The following is a 24,607-nucleotide window of genomic DNA, read 5'->3' as shown; positions in this document are numbered from 1 at the left end:
CACCCTGTACCTCTGTAAACCCCACAAATTACAATGGCATTAAAAATAACAATAAACTATTACATTACATTTAAAAACAACCACAAATTTACAAAGTGTATTTAAAAAAACATTAACAATATTATACGAACAACTTATAACATATACAATTAAAATATATACTAAAATAGATAAAATAATAAAAACTATATTATGAACGATGATATTTTTATAAATTATATCAACAACGTACATATTGTTTACATTGATATTAATAATGTAGATATTTTTAACATCAATATTACTTACCTTAAAATCAATATTCTTGTCAACAAACAATAATTTTTGCATGTATGATATTTTAAATTCAATATATTTGCCTCTCGTTATTTGTTTTTCAATATTTTGTCTGAATACCTTCTCATGGTCGATAAATGTGCATAGGGGGAGATCCATTCCATTGACTGCTCAATGACTATGAGCATTGTTGCAATCTTGTCTGTGCAGGATCTGCCTTTGTAGAAGTCAGCTTGCTGGTCATACAACTGAGCATCAATTTGCTCCTTCATTCAGCTCAGGATGAGTATGTTGAATTCTTTGCCTGGGGTCAATAGAAGAGTGAGCCCTATGTTGTCTGCACAGTTAGTCAGGTCACCTTTCTCAGGGATCTTGATGAGATATCCCTTCTTTCAACTCTGATGGCACCTTTTCCTCTAGTCAGATCCTTCCAAACATTGGGTGGAGAATGTCTACTGATTTTTCAAAGTCTGCCTTCAGTGTCTCCACAGGAATGTTGTCAGGTCCTGCTGCCTTCCCATTTCTCAGATGCTTGATTCCTTAGTTAGTCTGCCGAATTGGATTGGCGGCTGGCTGGCTAAGCCTGTGGCATGAGCTGGTTCAGCAGTTCTTCAAAGTGCACTATCCATCTTCGTTGTTGGCCTCGGTTACCCATGATTGTCTTCTCAGGTTTGTCTTTAACAGGTCTTTCTCAAGAGTTTCCTTGGTATGTGGTAGAGTTCTTTCAAGTTTTTATGACTTGTAGCTTCCTGGACTTGAGAGACAAGGCCATCAAATATTTAATTGTCTGCTCCTAATTTTCTCTTTGCTACCTGTTTCTTGGGACACAGTATGTCCTGGAATGTTGATTTCAATTTTTCCTTGACTTTCTCACACTGACTTTTTACAGGATCTCTGTTATACTTTAGTTCTTGCAATATTTGAAATTCACTCCATGTCTGAGCACTTTTGAGGAGGGAGGTGTCATATGCTTTCTTCAGCTTTAGCTTCAGCCTTGCTTTGAGAATGTGATGGTATGATATCACTTCCACATCCTGCAGGAACCTCCGGAACGTCTTGGCAATGCAGTATGGTTGATCTGATTCTGAGTTGAATTTTTTGACAACAGACAACTTGTCTTGTGTATTCTTTTGTGTGAGATTACACTGCCCCCTATCACTGGACTGTACAGGTTATGTAGAACTCCGAACCTTTATCCATTCTTGCTCATGTTGCCAAGGCCATGGTTTTCCCATGGCTTCTTCGTACCCAGAGTTGTTGCTTCCGCTCTTGGCATTGAGGTCCCCTATCAGTATAATTATGTTTCGAGGCATTTCTCCAGGTCTGGAATCTGTTGTAAAACTGTTCTTTTTCCTCTTCTTTGCTGTCATTTGTATTTGGATAACATTCACGTCCATCCTCTTTCTTTGTCTGGAAGGTCGCTGTGATGATTCTGGGACAGTGGGAATCACATTTATTCAGAGGTCTGTCGGTTGCTAACATTAGCATCACTGCTACTTACTGAGTGTGTTGAGCAGTATCTTCCTCATTTTCTGAACACAGCAATAATCCTCCTGAGTATTGTTTTTTCCAACTGGACTGTGTCCACCTGGTCTCACTGAAGGAGATTTGTCTCTCTCCAGGACCAGTATGTCCTCTGGTCTTTTGTTTTCCGTTTTTTTTCTACAAGGTGGGGTAAGCATCCCATGCATAACATTCATTTTGCAGGAGGGCGTGGGACTGGCCATTGGTGGGCACCCCTAAAGCAAAGGGTGGGGTATAAAGAGGGAGTAAGCAAGGAGCACCGAAGGGAGGGAACATGAGGGAGGTGTAAATAGGTGACAGTATTAGCAAAGAAGTATGCATTCACAGCTCTACAACACCCTAGGTCTGAAGGCCAGAAAGAGGTCAAACATGAGTTAGCTGTGCACTCCTCAGTGTGTATCTGGAGTTGATAAGTTGAGCAAGAAGCCAGAAAACAAGGAAGAAGAGGAAATAGAAAATATTAACTGCACCCTATCAATGTGATTCATGTCCGTCTCATGCATGCTATCTGCATCTTCATGTTAAATGATTTAGTGAGCCTCAGGCTTCAGATTTTAGAATTCCAATTTGCATATTTACTCAAAAAGTATGAATTTATGAATGAGATAATATACAAAAAGCAGACTCTGCAGCATATCCAGAAGAAAGCACAACAGAAAGTATGATGGAATGGGATGAGGTATTTACCGCATACAATAAGAACTGGACAAGGATATCCAGGCTACCGTACTTTCTGCGTGTGGTTAATACCTCTTTATCCAGGTGCTGGTCCTTGTATTGTAGCCATACATGTAGACACAGTGTTTATGAGCCCAAATTCTTCATCTTTGCTTGTTCTTGGGACCTTTTGTCTTGAAAAATTGTCAGAGGTGCAATAATTACCCAATGCATACACAGCTACCACAGCCCTGATTGCAGCCACCAACGACATCAGGGCCTTCCTGGACTGTGATTAAACAAAATTGCAGCCCTCATCATCCTAAACCTGTTAGCCACTTTTGATACCATCTCCCATCACATCCTGATCAACAGACTCCACCACATCGGGGTCCAAGGATTCACACTCAAATGGATCGCCTCATACCTCATTGGAGGAACCAGAGGATCCATCTCGCAGCGTTCACATCAGAGCCCAAGAAAGTCATTTGCGGAGGCCCCTAAGAATCATCTCTCAGTCCCACCCTCTTCAACAACGACATGACCACGCTGGCCTACACCATCAGATTGCTCTGATTCAACACTGACCGCAACCAGCTCATCCTCTCGCTGTCTAAAGACCCCTCCACCATCAGAGCCAGCTTCCACAGATGCACAATGAATGTTGCTAGATGAAGAACAACTGTCTCAAACTCAACACAGAATAGACAGACATCCTCATCCTTAGAAACAACACCTGACCATGGAGCAATGCATGGTGACCCACGGAACTCATCGCACCCCCGCCCTGAAAGACCACTTCCACATTCCTTGGCATCATACTGGACAGAAAGCTATATATAAAGAAGCAGGTCTACGCAGTCTGATCAACCTGTTTCACACCCTTCTCATTCTCCACAAGATCTTCATGTGGCTCCCATTGAACACCAGAAGGACATTCACACAGGTCTTTGTCACTAGCAAGCTGGACTATGAAAACACACTTGAAGTAGGAATCACTGAACGTCTCCTGAGGAGACTTCAGACAATGTAAAACTCTGTGACAAGAATCATCCTTGACCACCCCAGAAGGACCCACATCACACTCCACCTCAAGAAATTACACTGACTCTGGGTAAAGAAGAGATGCCAGTTCAAGATGCTGACCCACTCATACAAAGCCCTGGACGAGGAAGGACCAGCATGCATCGAAAACACCTGGCCTCCCACCAGCCACACAGATACCTTAGATCTGCGGGCCTGTTCTGCGCAGACAGCCTCCAGATCTGCTGAAGCAATAACAGAGAACGATCGTTATCGCACCAGACGGTCAAGACATGGAAAAGATTTCCCCTGCATCTAAGGACCATTCCAGCAATTCAGAAAAGATTGAAATACCTGGATATTCAAATGAGCAAACTATGACGCATCAGTCGATATCTTCAACGCCTCAAGAACCTTACAGGTGATTTGCTGTGCTTTATAAATGCCTGTTGATTGATTGACTGATTGATTGATTGAGGCAGAAAATACTCAACCACATGGTAAATACCCCTAAGTAGATTATTTATAATTGTGACTGCTGCACACATTTATATATATTTGTTTGTTGGATTGAATTGCGCTCAGCACTTATAATCATGGCCTCAGTACAATTTGGTATTTACTCAACAAATCTACCGTACATCATTCCCTACAGTTTAATTCAATATATTCCTAAGGGATGATGCCAGAACCAGAGAAGTGGCCCTAGTCACATGCAAAGAGCTCCGCCACATCCTGTGACTATAACTTAGGAATCCTGTGCCCCACCCCTTCTGTGAGAGTAGAAAAGGCATGTCCTGAGCATGAGATGTGCAGAAGACCCAGCAAGTGATCCAGGCCGGAGGCTCCATCCCCTAATCTTTACTCCACTAGCACCATGAAGGCCTTTCTTGCAGCTGTGGTCATGCTCCAGGCACTGATAACTGGAGGTAAGATGGTCGTAAACTTGTACAGTTTTGATTGCTGTGAGTATACACTAAGACGCACATAGATATTAAGAGAGTAAGGATCAGGACAGAGCTTAATTCACTCCAGAAATCTGCTGTGAGTTTAAATGCCCCCAGCTGTCTTTATCTTCCATCATATCATTGCCATTTTTCCTTGTTCCTGTCTTTCCTTCTATTTTTCATCATTTCTCTCAGTTTTAGACAACCTGTAAATGCCAGGGACCCCCCACACAAACTTTAGGAGGAGCTTTGTGTAAAATTAATTGGAATGACTTGTGTTCTTTAGAGGGTACTGAATTGTATCTTAGGGTCTGCTTGAGGCTGGCCCTTGCTAAGGTTTTGAGTGCTGTACCTTGGGACTTGTCCTTTCTATATAAATGCAATCTAATGGCCTCATTGAAACTGAGGGGCAGATTTACAATAACTGGCGCATCCCTGCATATCAGCAGGAATGCGCCAGTGATTGTGTGCCACGGCTCCTCCACCATGGATGCGCCGCATTGTAAATGAAGAGCACCATGGGGCAAGAAAGGCATAGATGCGTAATGCATCTGTGCCGTAAAGGCAGAGCATTGCTGGAGTTGCGTCGCAAGAGCGACGCAGCTCCAGCAATGCTCTGGGGGGCCCTATCTTTGCAATACTTCATCAATCCTTACACCTGCTTCAAGGTTTTGACGCAGCATTGGCCTTACAAGTGACTAGGTGAAATCTTGTAGGTTTCACTCAGCCACTTTTAGGAGGTGTTCCTGTACGGGAATGCCCCCCACCCCGTGCCAGAACGCCTACTTATGGTGCAGGGCTTTACAACATGATGCATCTACCATCTACGCTGTAAATACCCGGCACCGCGGCGCCTCTTTTACGCCGCCGCTGCATCACAAAAGTTACGCAACGGCGGCATAAAAGAGGCGCAAGGGGCTTGTAAATCTGCCCTTGAGTGCCTTTGAATTTCTGTAATGAATTTTAATTATTATTAACATTATGAGGATTGTGTTTCCAATATTGATCATTCACAATGAAAGAGGTGCATTGGAACAATGATCACAATCATCTTCAGGGCACCTGTTGTCATGGTGACCAATAGAAGATCACCAACATATGTTTGCCTACAAGTTGACTGTAAGATGAAGGTTTGCTGCTGGAAACCAGAACCAGCAATGTCCCCAGACCCTCCTTCTGCCGTGCTCTCTTTTGTCCTCAGTGTGTTTCAGAAGGAAATGCACAAACACCTACAGCGCATTCTTTGAACCAGGCTTCACCCGCAGCTTCTCTGTAGAAGAAAGATCTTCTCTAAGTGACTTATTGAACCCCTGCACTATTGGGAGGGAGCTTCATTGATTGGCCTCAGTGAGTTCTCCTTTCCGGAAGAAATCACCTCCTCTTTTATTGAGATAACTAATGAGGTAAAAAAGCTATTGTCCGTCCAACGTGGTTCTTTCCCTAAAACAACTGGTTGGTTTTAAAGCGCTTGTACTAAAGCATATTCCCGTCTTAAACTGGAACTTCATAAACAACCCAGATTATAAAGGGAGGTAAAGAGGGCAAGAGCCACTTACAGGAAATCAATAGCAGATAGAAAGAGATCACTGAGGGAGGAAGCGTGGGGGAGTTACACGAGGCAGCGCAAAAAAAGGACTCTGCGGCCTTTTGGAACATTTTAAGAACTCCACCCATGAAAAGGGATGGGAGACCTACCATTGAACTGGCCATTTCAGAAAAGAACTGGATAACCCATTACTCTGCCCTATATAACAGTCCATCTCTTAATGAGTATCCACTTCCACAGTACCCCGTCCACATACAAGGGCAACCTTCATGTTACTCTAGATGAAAATATGTTAGCCCTTGAGCGTAGTAAAGGGGGCAAGGCCCCTGGTCCCGATGGGGTTCCAGTTGATTTGTTTAAGTCAAATGTAATGTTATGGGCCCCTCTTTTAACACAGCTGATTAATGCCAGTGACGGCTCCACCTTCCCTAAGACTTGGTCTGAATCAACCATCGTGCCAATCTGCAAGAAGGGAGATCGTCAAGATCCTGTTTGCTACAGACCGATCTCCCTTCTTGACTCCATGGTAAAGGTGGTTGGCCGAGTCATCCTCCAATGGTTACAGGATTGGGCAACTGAATCCAATGCTTTATCTGAACTGCAGTATGGGTTCCGGGGGGGCCTGGGTACCCTTGAACAAAGTCTTAACCTGGCTATGTTAGTCGGGAAGTACACACAAGCAAAGAATGGGAAACTATATGTAGTTTTCGTTGACTTGACTGCAGCTTTCGACTCTGTTGTCCATGCAAGGCTATGGGAGACCCTCGCCGATCTAGGGGTGGATCATGGACTAATCGCTTTCATGCACTGTTTTTATGAGCGAGCTTCAGCTAGTGTTAGATTTGAGACGAAGGGGCAATGCACATCAGGATTTCCTGTTAGAAGAGGGGTGCGCCAGGGCTGTGTGCTGGCCTCCTTTATTTTTAACTTATATTTAAACGGTATGGCTGATGCACTTCTTAAGGGGGGCTCAGACTTTTCGCAAGTTGGTGGAGAGGAATTCCTGCTCTCCTATACGCAGACAACGCGGTCATTATAGCGCGCACAGACTAGTTTTAGTGCTTTTTTGGGTGACCTGGGATTAAAAATAAACCTCTCTAAGACCTTTACAATGAATTGTGTAACTGGGTCTCGGAGCACTACTGGCGAGACATTTTTCTGGAGGGAAGCAAGATAGCTAATACAAGGACTTTTTCATATCTAGGTGTCCTCTTTAGCTACAACGATACTTGGAGCCAAGCAATCGCCCATAAAATATTGTCCTTCAAAAGATCCATTAGTGCCTTGACCACTTCTACCAAAAGATTAGGGAGGAAACCACCCAGGGAGCGTATACAAATATACAAGGCTCAGTGTGTATCGGCTGCGGTATATCGGGCTTGGGTTTGGGGCATTTCTAATCCCACCTCCCTGCAAACAGTAGAAAATCTCTTTCTTCATTTTATTCTTGGTGTTCCACCTGGTACGTCTTCTTTTGTTTGCCATGAGGAGTTGCGTCTTTCATATATTATGGATCTTATTAAACTTGAGCCCATACTCCTTTGGCACAGGATTTGGTCTAGTGAACAGACCCAATTAAATCGCGATATCCTGCACGATTGCATGAAGCTAGATGGAGCATTGAAAATTTCTTGGCTCAGGTATATATTCCAGTTTGCCAAAGATCTTGGCCATCCTGAGTATTATTTAAGACCAAACTCAATGACCCAAATGTCAAGGAAATCCTTGAAGAAAGATTGTTTGGCTATATTGGGATCTGCGAGATTAGCGGTTGAAGCTCCAAAACCCACAGTCATCTACCATCAGCTAAGGCTTACAACCTTCGACGTGGAACCTTACTTAAATTTTGTCTCCAAAGATCATGACAGAATGTTAATAATGAGATTCCAGTTACGAATAGTCCACAGAATTTTGCCTATCCCACTAATGAATGACTGGTCAAGAGAACTCTCTCGGTGTATGTTTGTCTCTACATCAGAACAGTCTACCATTCACTTACTTTCCTTTTGCACATTTTTTAAATGAATTAAGGGAATTCTGGATACTTTCTATTCTGAGTTCCTTCGGCCTAAGACAATGTCGTGCAGCCCTCGTGCGATTAAAATATTTAGAGAATGAATTTGTGGCTTGGAGGGTTTCTAGCTTTTTGAAGCTGTGTGGCTGAGGAAAAGTATGTCTTTTGATCCCTGACGGGCTTTTCCCCTTTTAAACCTTTTTTGTATAAATATTTTAAAATGTACAGTTTTATCATTCCCTTGAGATCTGTATTTTCATAGTGTGATTCATCTTTTTATAGATTTTGATGTTTGCTTTTATGACTATATGTATATGATCAAATAAAGCTCGATTTTATTTGATTAGCAAGTGGTCAGAACAAGAGAGATGCTGCCTTTCAGCACAAAATCTTGGAATAATCAGCTTTATTCTTTACTAGCAGCCCGCCCCAGCGTTGCTTGGGGCAGAAGGGGGCTGCGGGCTGCATTATCCCAGGGCAGAACTCCCTCCCGCCCCCGCCTCCCGCCCTGGACTTCAGCAACACGGCGGTGCACCCGCCGACTCCCTCCCGCCCCCCGCCTCCTGCCCGGACTTCAGCAACACGGCGGTGCAGCCGCCGACTCCCTCCCCCCGCCCCCGCAACGTACCTCTCACTGCTCCTCCGCTTCCCACCGGCTCCTCCCTGCGCTGCCACTGCTCCTCCGGTTCTCTCATACCGGCGCTGTTGTCCTCCGGCTCTTCCTGGTTCTGCTTCGCGCCACTCTTCCCCTCACTCAGACGTCGCGCTGCTCTTCCTGGTTCTGGTGAACGCCGGCCGCTCCTCCCCTCACGCAGACGTCGCGGCCGGCGCTAGGTGCAAGGGACTACTTTGTTTTTAAATTTTAATTTTTTAATATACTTTTTAATTTTATTTTATGGAGCCTATGTCCATCTACACACCCTGAGGATTACAACAATGTATTGGGTGTGTGGATTGGCGCTGTGGTTCCCGAGTTTACCTTGCCAAAAGGTGCAAGTTCTCTCTTTATAATAGTAGTATAGATTTTATATTTTCATATTTACTTCATACCTTTCATTTCTTTTTAAAACTGTGAGCGTGAGTCCTTAAAAACTGGAAATCTTTACCAGTATGTTAACTAGCTGCATGAGAGCAGATTTCAGATTTTTAGGAATTGGAAAACAAATGTCCAAGCATTCTGCTTGAATCTAGTGACAGTGATACAGTTCAAGAGTGACTTTCACTTTAACATGAGCTGATCTACACTCTCATCTATGGTCATGAGAAAACACATTTCATGTTTTATTTTTAGTTTATTTCCATGAAGAACACAACATAGTTTTGAGATCCAACTTCTCCCAGGCATCTCTAAAGCAAGTCAAGTGACATAGCAGAACAGTTTCAAAGGATCAAGCTGGTGTAAGATCCAGCTTCACCTGAGCCCCTAGTCCTCATCTGGTAGCCACAGCATGCTCTTTACCAAGGACCTTTTATTATATGCATTTAAAATGTCAAGGGTGTAAGCATGCTTCACCAGCCGGACCTGGAGATATGTATGTTTGAGTGGTAGCAAGTGGCTAGTGTGCCATTGGATAGGCCATCTGTGCCCGCAGTGTCATTACACAGCTGGAAACAACTGTTTGCACAGTCATCTATCACAGGTAGTCCTATCCTGGGAGTGGGTGTAACTAGTCAGCCATTGCTGATAATCTTGAATGAAGAAGAACTATATCAGTTTATGCATTAAACCAATGCTGACTGCATGAAGGGCAATACTGTGGGCTGACAAACAATCACTGAAAGTTCCTGATTATAATGTGTAGGTTACAGCGTGTTTGGAACTGAGCACTTGGCATGTGAGCGCTACGCTGGCTTTGTCCATACTTAGCATCACAAACAGCCACCAAATAACCTAATTGATGTCCCACTTATTTTATTCACTTCAGATAATCACACAGAATGATAGAAGAAATCGTATGTACTGCATGTCTTATCGTGAATGTGTTCAGTGATTGGGAATGACACACTAGTGATAGGGCCACTCAGTCCTGAAGAAAGCCACACTGAGCCTGTGGGTGCTTTATTAGATGGCTGAAACATGTAGACTGAGGATGTGGGAGTTCATCAGCACCTCATATCATATCCAACTATGTTTTTAATCTTACCCAAAATTTCCATTATTACAATTGTCTTGAGTGGTGGGAAACCTAGAGGTCATAATATTCCTCTGATCCCTGCAAAAACCCAATGTGCTGAGATTCTGGTGTCACAGCACACCCAGGAGCAGGAACTCTGTGACAGAGCATTCTACTAAGTTGCGTTAGTCTGTGAAGGTTTTTTTAAAAACCTAAAGGGTTTCTCAACTCACTTGAGAGAGGGGCATCTCCAGATGTTTTAAACTTTGGTGGAGAGTTCAGTTTCATTGGTTTGTTTTATTCAATGAGGGAAGAAAAGTGAGTCGTTGCTCGTTGTTCTTCTTTGCACTCTCAAAAGAACCATGCTGGAGTTTAGAAGGTGAATGGGAAATAAAGATGTCTTTAAATGTTGTTTTTATCTGGTAACCTTGGTTGTGCTTCAAAGACAAAGGTCAAACCTCAGGCAATGAATTCTGACAAATGTCTGTTCATTCTTTAAACATGGAGATTGGTGTTTGCTTTCTTCTGCTGCAAAGCAAGATCATGTTGTGACCAAACAATGCCACAATACTGCAGGGGTGCAGTAGATGTAATAGTTTCTAAGCCATATATAATTGGCTGTAAAATAATTGTAGAAATGTTAAAGACAATGTCAGCAGTTTGTAAATTGGAAAAGGAGCAAATTTCTTTGTGATTCTGAAGTGTGATGCTGCAAGATGGTACTAGGATCATTTGTGTAGACAATGTGCACCACCAGACACATTCTCCACCCTTATTCCTGTCCTTATCTGCTCTGGGTGATGCCTGGAGTTTTCTCAATCCCTATGGCTTCAGTGAGGTGACATTGGTGGCATCAGCTCCACTCTGGCATTTGTTCCTGCACTACTGCATGAAGTGTCTCTGACAAGTACAGCCATGCTTATCAGCTTTAGAGTCAGACACACAGAGGAGGAATAAAAAGAAAAGAGAGGTGACAACCGGGGACTGACTTTTTCTGCGCATGTTGTTCTAACTAAGAGTCAAAGGCATTACTGAGAAGAACTGAAAGAATAATCTTTTCTCATAACTGGGTCAGAGTCGCAATAACTGAACATCCATAGTGTGGTTATACCTGCACCATTACATATAGTTTTTTTTTTATTCTGATATATGGTTTATATGAAGAGAAGATTTAGGGACAGATTTACTAAACTTTGATATAACCCAAGGCAGCAAGCAAAGCTGCACTGAGAGAGAGAGCAGAAAAGCTCTTTATTTACGAAAACATTGCACATTTCTGCTCCTTCCTCTGGCATTGTGTGCATCCTAGATATAGGCACCCGTGCACCACAATGCAAGGACACTGCGCTACAGGCAGGACTGTTTTGGTGCAGGAAGCATCCCCTTCCTGCACAAAAACAATCTTTAGAGGCATTTTCCTCTTTCTTTGTGTCCTGCAGAATGGTGCACATATGAAAAGAGGAAATAACAAAGGGAAATATAAAGATAATTCTCCTCTATCTGCCTTGCTTAACAATGTGTACTATTTCAGCACAGTCCCAGGTTCACAACTCTTTCAATATCCGGAAATGCAGCAAAAACCATGGCACAATGGATGGGAACGCCCAAGCTCCACTCATGTAACATTTCCCAAGTGGAAATGTAACATAATTCAGCAGAAGCAGCTGCCTTGCTTTACATTTCTATACAAATCCATACAAGGGCATGAAACCAGGCGGTGTGTAGCTTTGTAAATATGACTGAAGCCTTTGCATTGTACCTGCATCACTCTAAATATGTTCTTTTCTCCTAGCATTTCCAAATTTGTATGTGTGCTCTAATGAACAATATTCATAAAAATATATGCAAGCACATCATTTTGTAGTGGAAAGGTACACTTCCAGTCCAAAACCCATGCGACACATCACACCATAGTGCAGACAAAAGCACAGGCAGAGAGAAAAAACACATTATCTTCAAAAGGGTGCTCTTCTGTTCTCTCTCTCATTGAAACAACACAGTTCATCAAGGAACATATCGACAACAACCAGCGATAATTAGCGCTAGGATCATTATCGCCGGCTATCGCTGGTTTCTATCGCGGAGATAGCGTGCTATCAGCAAAGCTTATCTCCAAAGCGATAGAAATCCAAGCGTTCGCTACTAAAATCCAGCGATAATCGCACTGTGACAGGCGATACCTTGCTGATAGAGCAGGGTGGACTTAGCCACGATATCCACCTTCCGTAGGATAACATGGCTAAGTCAACCTGAAAGCAAGCGTGAGGAAAGTAGTGGTAACGAAGGTTAGAGCTCTTTTCTTATTGCTATGCTCCTTAGCGTGCAGCTTGTAAATAGGAGAAATGTCGGTTTGCGACATTTCTAAAGTTATTTTGGGACGGAACGCTCACTTTGAATCTCATTAGAGATGCAAAGCCGGAGGTTCACACCCAGGGTGCTAAGGTAAGGTAAATAATGCAATAAAATTATCGCTGCTTTTCGTCTGAAAACAGACGCTAAAGCAGCGATAATTTTATAACGCCTTGATGATATGCCCCCAGATTTGGTTGTTTCACTTCTTTAGTTATTGCTAGCTCTTTCTGATTGTCTCTGTCTGTCTCTATGTGCCTGGGTCTGGCAATTTGTGTGTTTTTATCGGTCTCAGTCTGTTACAATCTCATTTCTCCCTAAGTATCCATTTCTGTTGACATTAATTAATTTTTGTACTCTCAAAACAACCGAAACTCCATGATACATTACATATTTTCTGTTATATTTTGTACCACTGAGTACCAGAACTTTCTTCTCTTCTTCTTATTCCTAAAAAATGTCCACGCGAAGTATGAATGTGCGCTGCTCTAAGACTAAAGCACAATCATTATTTTTTACGTATTTCTCAATGTTTAAATAAAAAGCATAATTTTGCTCAGAGCTCTAGATTGTGTTTCTTTTTCCAGCAGATTGTCTACTTTGCGAGACATGCCTTGCTTCCGGCGCCAGCCAATGCTCTGGTATCTTCAAGCAATGCCCTCCTGACGTCACTTACTGTGTCAAAGGGTTGGAGAACAACACAGTTGGTGAGTGTCACATGCCACATCTGTAACTCTGTCCTTAACATTCTGGCCAGTGCTTAGTTTGTAAAGTAATAAGTGCCGGGGCCCAGGATATTTCTTAGGAGGACACTGCAGCTTGCACCACCGGTGGTGCTTGTCAACTCTGCCAGATACCTGTACCAATGGCAGAACTACAGGAATGAATGAATGAATGAATGACTGAATAGTGAGATTTCTTGAGGTCATGGCTACTCCGAGGAGTGTTCTGGCACTGAGTGGAACGTAAGAGGGCAAAGGAAGGGGATTACAGAGTGAAGAGCCTACATTCCATTACAGTCCTAAAGTATGACAGTTGGCCCTAGACTAGGTGAACCAAAGCTGTAAGAAGGGCCCGAGCAAGCACCCTGGGATTAATATTTTATGAATCCTATATTCAATTGTTAAACACTTTGCTCTTGTGTTTTTTAAAAATAGACCAACAGCGCCACCATGTGGTGGGTTGTCATATATATGTGCTGCTGTTATGAAATAGATCAGGTGTCAAGCACCAGAGAACACCAGCACAAATTAAGAACAAATTCTGGCCATTTACGGGTTGGTTGTAAGCCTCCTCTGTACCTTCAGAATACCCTTTCGATGTAACCACAAGGCAGCGACTGATTGGGTAACATGTGCCGGCGGGCATACATTCCTACCATGGTCCCTTGCTCGCTGTGCCAGAGGCCTCTAAGCTAAGCAATAACTCACTAAAATGGCCTAATAATGGTGCAACAGGTCTGTGGTGCTCGTGTTCCCTTCCGGGGAGGGCCTAGCCTGGTAGTTTGAGATGGATTGGTCTCATGGGTATCAGGTAAGTACTGATTTGCATAAGACAGGCTTTTGTATGGAGTGGCACAGTGGGCATAAAATGATGGGTTGGAAACCTACCTGGAGCTATTGGAAGAGGTTTAGAATTGTGGAAAAAAGCATGGGAGGGGCAAAGTGTGACACCCCATCTAAAACCAATTCAGGAGGGATATTCCCTCTACTTAAAAATGACATTTAGACGATAAACACTGAAATTATGCTATTTTCACACATTACACCCTTGTGTTTTCTTGGTTTGACTGTTTCATCCAGACTCCTGCAAGGTATCCATGTCGGCTCAGGAACTCATACTGAGATTTGGTTTTTGTCAAATCAAACCATGCCTTTGTGTCAACAGGGGATGATGTTAGTTTAACTGCATTCAAGAACTGTCAGAATCCTTCCGAACAAGCAGCCTGTGGAAGAAAGGTCTCATTACTAAACTCGGTGTTGTCCTACTGGATCACTAGAACGTGCTGTGACTCTGACTTCTGCAACAGCGGGGAGGTGGAAGGTATGTACGAGAGTGTGTATGGACCCTGACATCTGGTACACAGGTAATGGGCAGGGTAGATGCAGTCTGTGACTCTAACATCTGTAACAGAGTATGTAATGGGTAGATGCAGTCTGTGACTCTAACACCTGTAACAGAGAGAATATGTAGTCTATGACTCCCACATCTGTACCCCAGCGAGTTTCCGGAGTATGATCCATAACAGAGGGGTGTGTAGGCCACAGTCTATAACTTACATCTCTAGCGCAGGGTATGCACAGTCTGTGACTCCAACATTTATGCCATTGGGGATGTGCAGGGGAGTTGGAGTTCAATATCTGCAGCTGAGAGATTGTGCAGTCTGGGCACTCTGTGACTCCAACACCTATACAAGAGGGGATGTTTAGATTATGTACAGTCTGTGACACTGACATCTGTAAAGGAGGGGCTGTGCAGGGACATGCAGTCTGTGACACTGACATCTGTAACGGAGGGGCTGTGCCGAAACATGCAGTCTGTGACACTGACATCTGTAACGGAGGGGCTGTGCAGGGACATGCAGTCTGTGACACTGACATCTGTAACGGAGGGGCTGTGCAGGGACATGCAGTCTGTGACACTGACATCTGTAACGGAGGGGCTGTGCAGGGACATGCAGTCTGTGACACTGACATCTGTAACGGAGGGGCTGTGCAGGGACATGCAGTCTGTGACACTGACATCTGTAACGGAGGGGCTGTGCAGGGACATGCAGTCTAAGACACTGACATCTGTAAAGGAGGGGCAGTGCAGGGACATGCAGTCTATGACACTGACATCTGTAAAGGAGGGGCTGTGCAGGGACATGCAGTCTAAGACACTGACATCTGTACAGGAGGGGCTGTGCAGAGACATGCAGTCTATGACACTGACATCTGTAAAGGAGGGGCTGTGCAGAGACATGCAGTCTATGACACTGACATCTGTACAGGAGGGGCTGTGCAGAGACATGCAGTCTGTGACACTGACATCTGTAAAGGAGGGGCTGTGCAGGGACATGCAGTCTATGACACTGACATCTGTACAGGAGGGGCTGTGCAGAGACATGCAGTCTATGACACTGACATCTGTAAAGGAGGGGCAGTGCAGGGACATGCAGTCTATGACACTGACATCTGTAAAGGAGGGGCTGTGCAGAGACATGCAGTCTATGACACTGACATCTGTACAGGAGGGGCTGTGCAGAGACATGCAGTCTGTGACACTGACATCTGTAAAGGAGGGGCTGTGCAGGGACATGCAGTCTATGACACTGACATCTGTACAGGAGGGGCTGTGCAGAGACATGCAGTCTATGACACTGACATCTGTAAAGGAGGGGCAGTGCAGGGACATGCAGTCTAAGACACTGACATCTGTAAAGGAGGGGCTGTGCAGGGACATGCAGTCTATGACACTGACATCTGTAAAGGAGGGGCTGTGCAGGGACATGCAGTCTATGACACTGACATCTGTAAAGGAGGGGCTGTGCAGGGACATGCAGTCTATGACACTGACATCTGTACAGGAGGGGCTGTGCAGAGACATGCAGTCTATGACACTGACATCTGTAAAGGAGGGGCAGTGCAGGGACATGCAGTCTATGACACTGACATCTGTAAAGGAGCCGCTGTGCAGAGACATGCAGTCTAAGACACTGACATCTGTAAAGGAGGGGCTGTGCAGGGACATGCAGTCTATGACACTGACATCTGTAAAGGAGGGGCTGTGCAGAGACATGCAGTCTATGACACTGACATCTGTAAAGGAGGGGCTGTGCAGGGACATGCAGTCTATGACACTGACATCTGTACAGGAGGGGCTGTGCAGAGACATGCAGTCTATGACACTGACATCTGTAAAGGAGGGGCAGTGCAGGGACATGCAGTCTATGACACTGACATCTGTAAAGGAGGGGCTGTGCAGAGACATGCAGTCTATGACACTGACATCTGTAAAGGAGGGGCTGTGCAGAGACATGCAGTCTATGACACTGACATCTGTAAAGGAGGGGCTGTGCAGAGACATGCAGACTGTGACACTGACATCTGTAAAGGAGGGGCTGTGCAGAGACATGCAGTCTATGACACTGACATCTGTAAAGGAGGGGCTGTGCAGAGACATGCAGTCTATGACACTGACATCTGTAAAGGAGGGGCTGTGCAGAGACATGCAGTCTAAGACACTGACATCTGTAAAGGAGGGGCTGTGCAGGGACATGCAGTCTATGACACTGACATCTGTAAAGGAGGGGCTGTGCAGGGGCATGCAGTCTATGATTCTGTCATTTGTAAAGGAGGGGCTGTGCAGGGGCATGCAGTCTGTCATTCTGTCATTTGTAAAGGAGGTCTGTGCAGGGACATGCAGACTGTGACACTGACATCTGTATAGGAGTGGCTGTGCAGAGACATGCAGTCTAAGACACTGACATCTGTAAAGGAGGGGCTGTGCAGGGGCATGCAGTCTATGACACTGACATCTGTAAAGGAGGGGCTGTGCAGGGGCATGCAGTCTATGATTCTGTCATCTGTAAAAAGGAGGGGCTGTGCAAGGTTCGTACAGGGTGACCCTTCTGTTACAAGTGTGTGAGAGGTTGGCCCAGCATCAGTCCAGGCAACCCTTATGGTGATTTTAGTGATGTTAGACAACCTTGAAAAGCTCTCTAAGTGGCAGCTGTGGAAAGCAGCCTTCAGTCCAGAAGGAGTGTAAAGCAGCTTGTTGTACCAGAACAAAATCTTATAAGTATAGATTAAATACAAAAATAACCACACGGTGTATTTATATATTTACTTTTATTTAATATAAGACACTCACTAATATGCTCGGATATCTCTTAGCCAGAGATATACACAAAATGTACAATACTTTGCAATAGAAACAGGTAAGTAGCACAGAATACACAGGGGTCACCAGTGGGGGGACCAAACCAAACACTAAAATAGTGACATGGAACCCACGACTCGAGTCAAGACTATGCCCAGTAGATGAAGAAGTGCTCGGGACCCAAGGAACCACTCAAAGAAAGTACCTACGAGCCCCACAGAGGCAGCGTGCAGTGTGGGAACACAACTGCGGGATCAACACAAGTCAAAAGGTAAGTCATGGTTGCAATTTTAAAGAAGAAGGAACCTTCCCAGTGACCCCTGAAGAAACTCCTTGGAAGACAAAAGGTTAGAGAGACAACCCACCCGTGGATTCCTTAGGCAACCAGGTTACCTGCACCAGTAAAGTTGGGTGCATAGTTGTAAAGTGGTGTCAGAAACCGTTGTCAGTCTCAATGGGAAACTTCAAGAAGATGCCGCTGCTGGGGAAGGTGAAAGTGTCCGGTGGAACCTAAAGGTGGATTCATGATGGGAAGAATCTGCAAGCAGATGGGACAGAGTCTACGCCACTCAGGAATGACCCTGATGTAATGAAGATGAATGGAAACCAATGTTGGGGGTCACAGTAGAGCTGACGGTGACCTTGTAACTGCTGCTGTGTGGACAAGGTGATGCTGTGGAAGACCAGGAGCTGTCCCGCAGTGGATGTCGCGATTTGAAGGGTTGGAGTCCAGGGAGAGACCAATAAGCCTAGGCAACTTGCAACCAATGGGGAAGTTAAAAGAGGCGCGATGACAAGACCATCAAGGTCCAGGAGACTCACCACAAGTAAGGGAGTCAGGGCTGGCCCTGAGCAATCAGGGGAGCCCAGAAGAATTAAAAGGTGACCCTCAAGAGGACCCACAGGCCGGAGGCACTGGAGTCGCAGAGGAGCTCGAGCAGCTCACCAAAGGTGCAGGCCCACGGTGCAAGTGATGTGGTGGGGGTGAGGATCTTGTTCACTGGAGATAATTGAGGTTGGGTCTACTTGGAGCCCAAAGATATTAGTGAAAGGAACCCAACAAGTCTTTTCAACAGAAAGTGGACACAGTGCACAGGGGTACAGTTCCTGCAGCTCCAATGAGGGATACTGGCCTCAAATGTGGTGAGTGGACAGGGCAGGCCTCAAGGGATGTTAAGAACTACCAGCTGTGTTGTAGAACCTTTTGGAGTATGGAGTAGCTCAGGATCATCAGACCAGCCCGTTTAGTTGAGGTGGCTGCGGATGTAGGGAAGTGACTCCTTTACTTCAAGAGAGATTTATTCAGGTTTCTTTGATGCCCACAGGCCTTGGAAGGTTTGAGTATGGTGCACAGGCATGGATGTTGCAGCAGACAAGTGAGAAGAAGAGATCAAGGGCAACAAGAGTCCTCCAGGTTGTAGTCTTGATGCCCAGAGCGAAGCCCAGCAAAGTCCAGAGTGCCCAGACTGTCAAAGTTGAAGTGGTGTCTAAATTGTATCTTGTCCTACGACGAATCTAGGGACCCACCAACAGATAAGCCATTAAATACCCTTATGAGGGTAGAGATGATTCAGGGGTCCCTCCCTATGGTGGGCTGGACAAGGGGGAGGATACTGCTGTGTCCTTTGTCCAGTTTCGTACCAGTCTTTATTGGGAGAAAAGAGGTTCAGCCCTTTCAGAGTAAGGCTGGGCCCAAATAACAACAACACCAATACAATTGCCAATACTGTTAAGCACTCATTGTCCTACTTACTATTGGAGACACATTTGTGAGTCAATGTGAACCAAGGCAAATTGAATTGCATAATTTGTATTTATTTTTCAATTAGTATTTGTTTTTTTCTTAGTATCAAAAAACTTACATATTTTGAATCACAAAAAATTCATATATACAACCCACACCCACAATTTACAAAAATGATTATGCAACATATAGAACAATCAAATTAATTTTGGACATTACCTACAAACAAATACAATAACACATAACCATATAAAAATTAAACATGAAAAAATTAAACATGAAAAAGTTAGACATGAAAAAATTACATACACTGATGAATTAAGATTTTTTTTTGTTTTGACTATATAATATTGAAGTCAACAGTGCCTATTTTTTTGTCTACCCTCTTTAAGTCCTAATTACTTCATTAGATTTCTACAGTATATCAGACAAGGGGGATTCCACTTTGATAGCACTTGTTGAGCAGAGATGCGTGGTCGACGCGTTTCGAACTGAGGTGTTATTAGACCCAGTCCTCATCAGGACCAATAGCTGAAAAAGGACAGTGACACTATATTATAATGTTATCAACTAGCCAACAACGTCATGAACAACGCACCACCATTTTGACCTCGGTTACCTCTATAAGATATCAGCCCATCTCCTTATGTATCTTTTTATATATATGGCTCCACACCTGATTCAATCAATGATACTTAGAGACAAGAAAAAGAAGAGAGGAAAAAAATTATAAGAACTCCGTCCCAGAATACATCTTATGGAACATAGTGTTCGTAACTGTTAGAATCTACACTTACTCATTTGCTTATGTGGGAGAGGGCGCACCAACAGCTACCCTAACTGTTAAAACAACTCCTGAAAGATTGAAAAGAAGCAGGGGGTGTAATGTAGTTTCTAAACAGGAGTTGACTTGTTTACATAATGCCAAACCTTGAACAGCACATACCTTGTGTGTTTTAAATTGTCACAAGTCGTGGTTTCTTGCCTGCAAGAGTAATTTTAAACCAGGGTCAGCAACTGGTAAAATTCCCAAATACAAAGTCGCTCATAGTCGCTCATGGTATCTATTAAAACTAACAAACTATTCACATTGTAGTTCGTGGTTTGAAATGTAAAAATTGACGATCTTTGGAAAAAGCTATTGAAGGCGATTTCCCATGCTCTCGGTTCATGCATTTGCAGTGTGATCATTTTAGCTTGATAAAACGTAGCCAGCCGAAATACCATTCATAATTACGCTCGAGCTATCCATAACTCCAACGTGTAAACTCTGCTTGGCCATTTAGTCACAATTCTGATCTTGTCATAATCGGGCGGCACTTTCTTTTGAGTAAATCTCCGGCGAGCGTTGTGGATGGCCGTCTGCTCTCCTCGCGATAAGGGATTCCACGACTAGCGCGTCTCAGGCATTTATCTTCCCGTTTGTCACATGGACTCCGGGTTGCTGGGAAATGTAGTTCTTTTAGCTTTCGTATTTTAGATCCAACGTATATGTTATGTTATGTTATGTTATGTTATGTTATGTTATGTTATGTTAAAGTGCATTTTTATAGCGCTCGGCTACTCTAAAAGAGTGTCCCGGCGCTTTCCACAGGCAACTTACAGTGTATAATCAACATAACAAGTAAAACAGAACCCAAAAGAGAAGGAAAAAGAAACCCACCTAAACAGAATGATTAAAAAGCCAAGTCTTCAAATTCTTCCTGAATTGAAGCAAGTTGGGAGTGCTACGGAGTACCAGTGGAAGCGAGTTCCACAGCTGGGAGGCCTTAAGGCTGAAAGAGCGCCCCCCAATGCGGGCCTTCCTCACGCGTGGAACCACAGCAGTGAAAAGGGATTCCGAACGCAGTGAGCGAGCAGGGCGATAGAAAGCTAATCTTTTCTTCAGATATCCTGCGCCTGAGCCAAACAAAGCCTTGTGCACCAGCGTCAGGGATTTGAAAACAATCCGCTTCCGGATTGGCAGCCAATGGAGCGTCTGCAGCAACCCAGAGGCCCGTACTCGTCTATGCAGACCAAAGATTGCCCGGGCTGCAGAGTTCTGTGCCACCTGCAAACGCTGAACCAAGTAATCCGGAAGGCCTAAGAAAAGGGCATTGGCATAGTCTAGCCTAGATCCGATGAGCGCTTGCACCGTAATCCGTCTGTGCTCCGCAGACAATAAGGGAAGAAACTTGCGGAGCATTCTGAGAATGCCGAAACAGGTGCCGGACAGGCCAAGGACGTGCGCTCTCAGAGAGAGTTTGTAGCTTGAATATTTAGGTTGTTTATCGAGGTTGTATATTGGATGTGGCATATCGTAATTGTTCTGGGAATGAATAGGGAATGTGACAATTGTATATTTATATATGTTTCTAAGGAAATTGAGCATTCTGGATGTCACATGATCAAGCTGCTGATTGGAATTGTAGTTTCACAGTCTTGCCTGCATGTCTATGTGAAATTTGAACCATAACATAATGAAAACAAAAGTTTGTGTTTTGGCAAAATCATGCCAGTGACTAAGTTCCAACGTCCTGATGTCCCTCTCACAGATTATGTTTCCAAGGGAATCGAGCATACTTGTTGTCACATGGTCATAGACCTGATGGAAAATGTAGTTTTACAGCCCTGCAGCCGTATCTGTGTCAAATCTAATGCAGACAAAGGCATAAGTTTATATTCTGACAAGATAAGACTTATGACTTGGTGCACACGTCCTGATGTACCTCTCAAAAGTTGTATATTTCAGATAATTCATTTAAGCCATTGACTGCTGTGTTGAATTTTACAATCAATAAAGTTTCTCTCTGTGTACGTTTTCTTTCTAAATCTCCTCTTCGTGGGTCGGATCCAACTTTGAAATCACTGTCCAACGCAGATCCTGTTCTCCATGATTCTGGTTGATACAATGGTTCACTAACGGTGCAGACAGTACTTTCTTGCAAATCCTCGATTTATGCTGAGATATTCTTTGCTGTATTTATTGATTTGTCTTCCCAATATAGAGTTTCTGACATAGGCATAGGATCCCATAAACTATGTTTTTAGATTTACAATTAGTGAAGGTGTCCTGTTTCCAATTTATGTTATTATCAGAGAAAAAAACGCCTTCCATCGTCTGAATTCAAGAAACACATGTTCCACATTTAACATAGATTGAAGCACTCCACTTGTAATAGCCCAAATTCAGCTTAGTCCATACAAAAAGACATCCAAAAAGTTTCCATGAAGATTTTCTTCTTTTATTTCTTTTTTTGTTCAGATCCAATCCCAACCAACGCGTTTCGCCAAGGTTATTACATACCTCTCGGCTTCGTCAGGGCTGGCAATAAAACAAAATAATATGCCTTTACCATTATGTACATTTCCATAGATTTGAAAAAAAGGATAGAGCCCCACATGGCCCATTAGAAAACCTGTGTCCATATTTACAAAAGGAGTGAGTACATGCAACTCCAAACATTAACAATCAATTGATCAACACAAGAACAGATTCCAGTGTAAAAAAACAGCACCTGCCTTCACCCCTTTGGTGAACACTGTTCATGCACATTGCAAGTGACAAAGACATCGTGTGAAATTGCTCCCACAATTCCTTATAATCCATTAACTACCAGATTTATGTACCAATGTTTTACCTTATCTTCGAATTGAACCTGCCTAAAAGGGGAAACAGATCCTTACTCTCAAGTTTTGGCAAGAGGACAGACTTAAATCTATTACAATCCTATTCAATGCATGGTTGTTTAGATATCTCATATTGCATACCTCCAGTCTTTCACGCGGGTGCTTTTATGTATTATCTGTTGCAATTTAGCTTGGCGGAGGGAATATTATCCTTATGCTTGCAAGTCCTAAAAGAAAATACGTATCCATGTGGAAAAACAACCCTTAACATCCCTACTAGCTTATTTACCTCTAAGTCCTGACATCACTAAAAGTTTGCATAATTTAAAGTCTCACCTGCACTTCTATCTATAGTCTCCAAAATTGAATTTCACTTGCCCAAACCCCGACGCCTGGAGCGACACCTGGTGGCCCACTGCCCTTGGAAACCCGCCAACCCCCACAGACCACGCACGCAACCTGGGAATCATCCTGGACTCCGAGCTCAAAATGGACCGCCAGATCAACTCTGTCTCATCTTCCTGCTTCCACCCCCTCCGCCTCCATCGTAAGACTTTCAAATGGATCCCCCTCGAACTCCGAAAGACAGTCACTCACGCCCTGGTCACCAGCAGACTCGACTACGGCAACGCACTTTACGCCGGAATAAACAAAAACCTCATCCGCAAGCTACAGAACATCCAGAACACCGCCACAAGACTGGTCCTCAACCTGCCAAAACACAGCCACATCTCCCAGCACCTGCGCACACTCCACTGGCTCCCTGTCGAGGCGAGAATCACCTTTAAGATGCTCACCCACGCACTAAAGGCCCTCCACGGCATACCTGAACAGCCGGCTCAAATTCCACGCACCCCAAAGGACCCTACGATCAGCCCAGCTCTCCTACGCCGAGGTCCCCCGCACCAGAAAGACCAGATCGGGAGGCCGCTCCTTCTCCTTCCTCGCGGCCATAGCATGGAACGCCCTTCCGCTCCACCTCAGACAGACAAAATCGCTCCCCATCTTCATAAGAAACCTCAAAACCTGGCTCTTCGACAGACCCCCTCCTTGATGAAATGGAACCTGCACCCCCCCCTAGCGCCTTGAGACCCTTACGGGTGAGTAGTTGCGCTTTAACAAACTCCTGATTGATTGATTGATTATAGATATCTTGGGACCAACTTCTAATAGCTGCAGAAGGCGTGCCCAGGCAGAACGTCGTCCGGAGAAGATCACATGTGTCATTGGGGTCATGGTATAACCATCTCCCAAGTAGTATTTAACACCCGGTAGCCCAATGATCATGGAGACTTGTGGGTGGCTAGGAGATAACTAGGGAGGCATCAGGCTGTGTCCAATAAGGAAGGCTCTAGGGCCCAATCAACACCAGCAAGGCACAGGCAGCAAGATAGGACAGGTAAGTATTCAAACCAACATTGCCATTAAAAAGAGGGTACTACATCCGATCAGAACAAGGGCCTGAGAGTGCTCCCAGTTGGGGGCTCTCATGCCATCTAATTCCTCAGCCGCACTCCAGAAGGGAGGCGGTGTAGTCCGGTTTGGTCCAGATGTTTTTTTTTTTTTTTAATAAACACCTTTTATTAGCGTACTTAGATACATACACGGCTAACAGCCTACAACCTCCAGGGCCGGCAGCTCAACATTCACAATGGTCAAGTTTTCAACGATGTGCGATTACACGATTTGGTCCAGATTTTCCTGCAGGCTCTGAAGCTTGAGCAGTGATCTAAACATGTACCTGTTCTTTTCTTTTTTACAGCCTCCACCTCCCCACTGAGCCCCATGCAATCCGATCCCTTGTGTAACCCCACCAATAAATGTTGCTGTTTCTGATAGTGGGGTTCGGAGGCCCCGGTTGTCTCGGTGGCAGAAGAAGATGGTATCCAGGGGGCCCCCAAGTCCAACAAGGCATTGTCATACTTGTTTAGGAAGGTTTCC

At 44.3% G+C, this 24,607-nt stretch overlaps 1 protein-coding gene across 2 annotated transcripts in view; it reads left to right on the top strand.

Moving 5' to 3' along the window:
* The first annotated feature begins 4,357 nt into the window (after positions 1 to 4,357).
* The window catches only part of LOC147725212 (phospholipase A2 inhibitor and Ly6/PLAUR domain-containing protein-like), a 49,603-nt gene continuing 29,353 nt past the window's right edge, over positions 4,358 to 24,607 (top strand). Inside the window, exons 1-3 of one of the 2 annotated variants that reach the window (XM_086967137.1) lie at positions 4,358 to 4,409; positions 13,041 to 13,157; positions 14,338 to 14,493. In XM_086967137.1, coding sequence (XP_086823263.1) covers positions 4,358 to 4,409; positions 13,041 to 13,157; positions 14,338 to 14,493 — 325 coding nt within the window. Of the gene's footprint in view, positions 4,410 to 13,037; positions 13,158 to 14,337; positions 14,494 to 24,607 lie in introns of both variants that reach the window. The other variant, XM_086967136.1, reaches the window with a different exon arrangement.

This window comes from Lissotriton vulgaris, chromosome 4_1 (genome assembly GCF_964263255.1).
Source record: "Lissotriton vulgaris chromosome 4_1, aLisVul1.2, whole genome shotgun sequence".
Lineage (NCBI taxonomy): Eukaryota > Metazoa > Chordata > Amphibia > Caudata > Salamandridae > Lissotriton > Lissotriton vulgaris.
The sequence above is the reverse complement of the archived record's forward strand: the minus strand, read 5'-3'. Positions and strand labels throughout refer to the sequence as shown.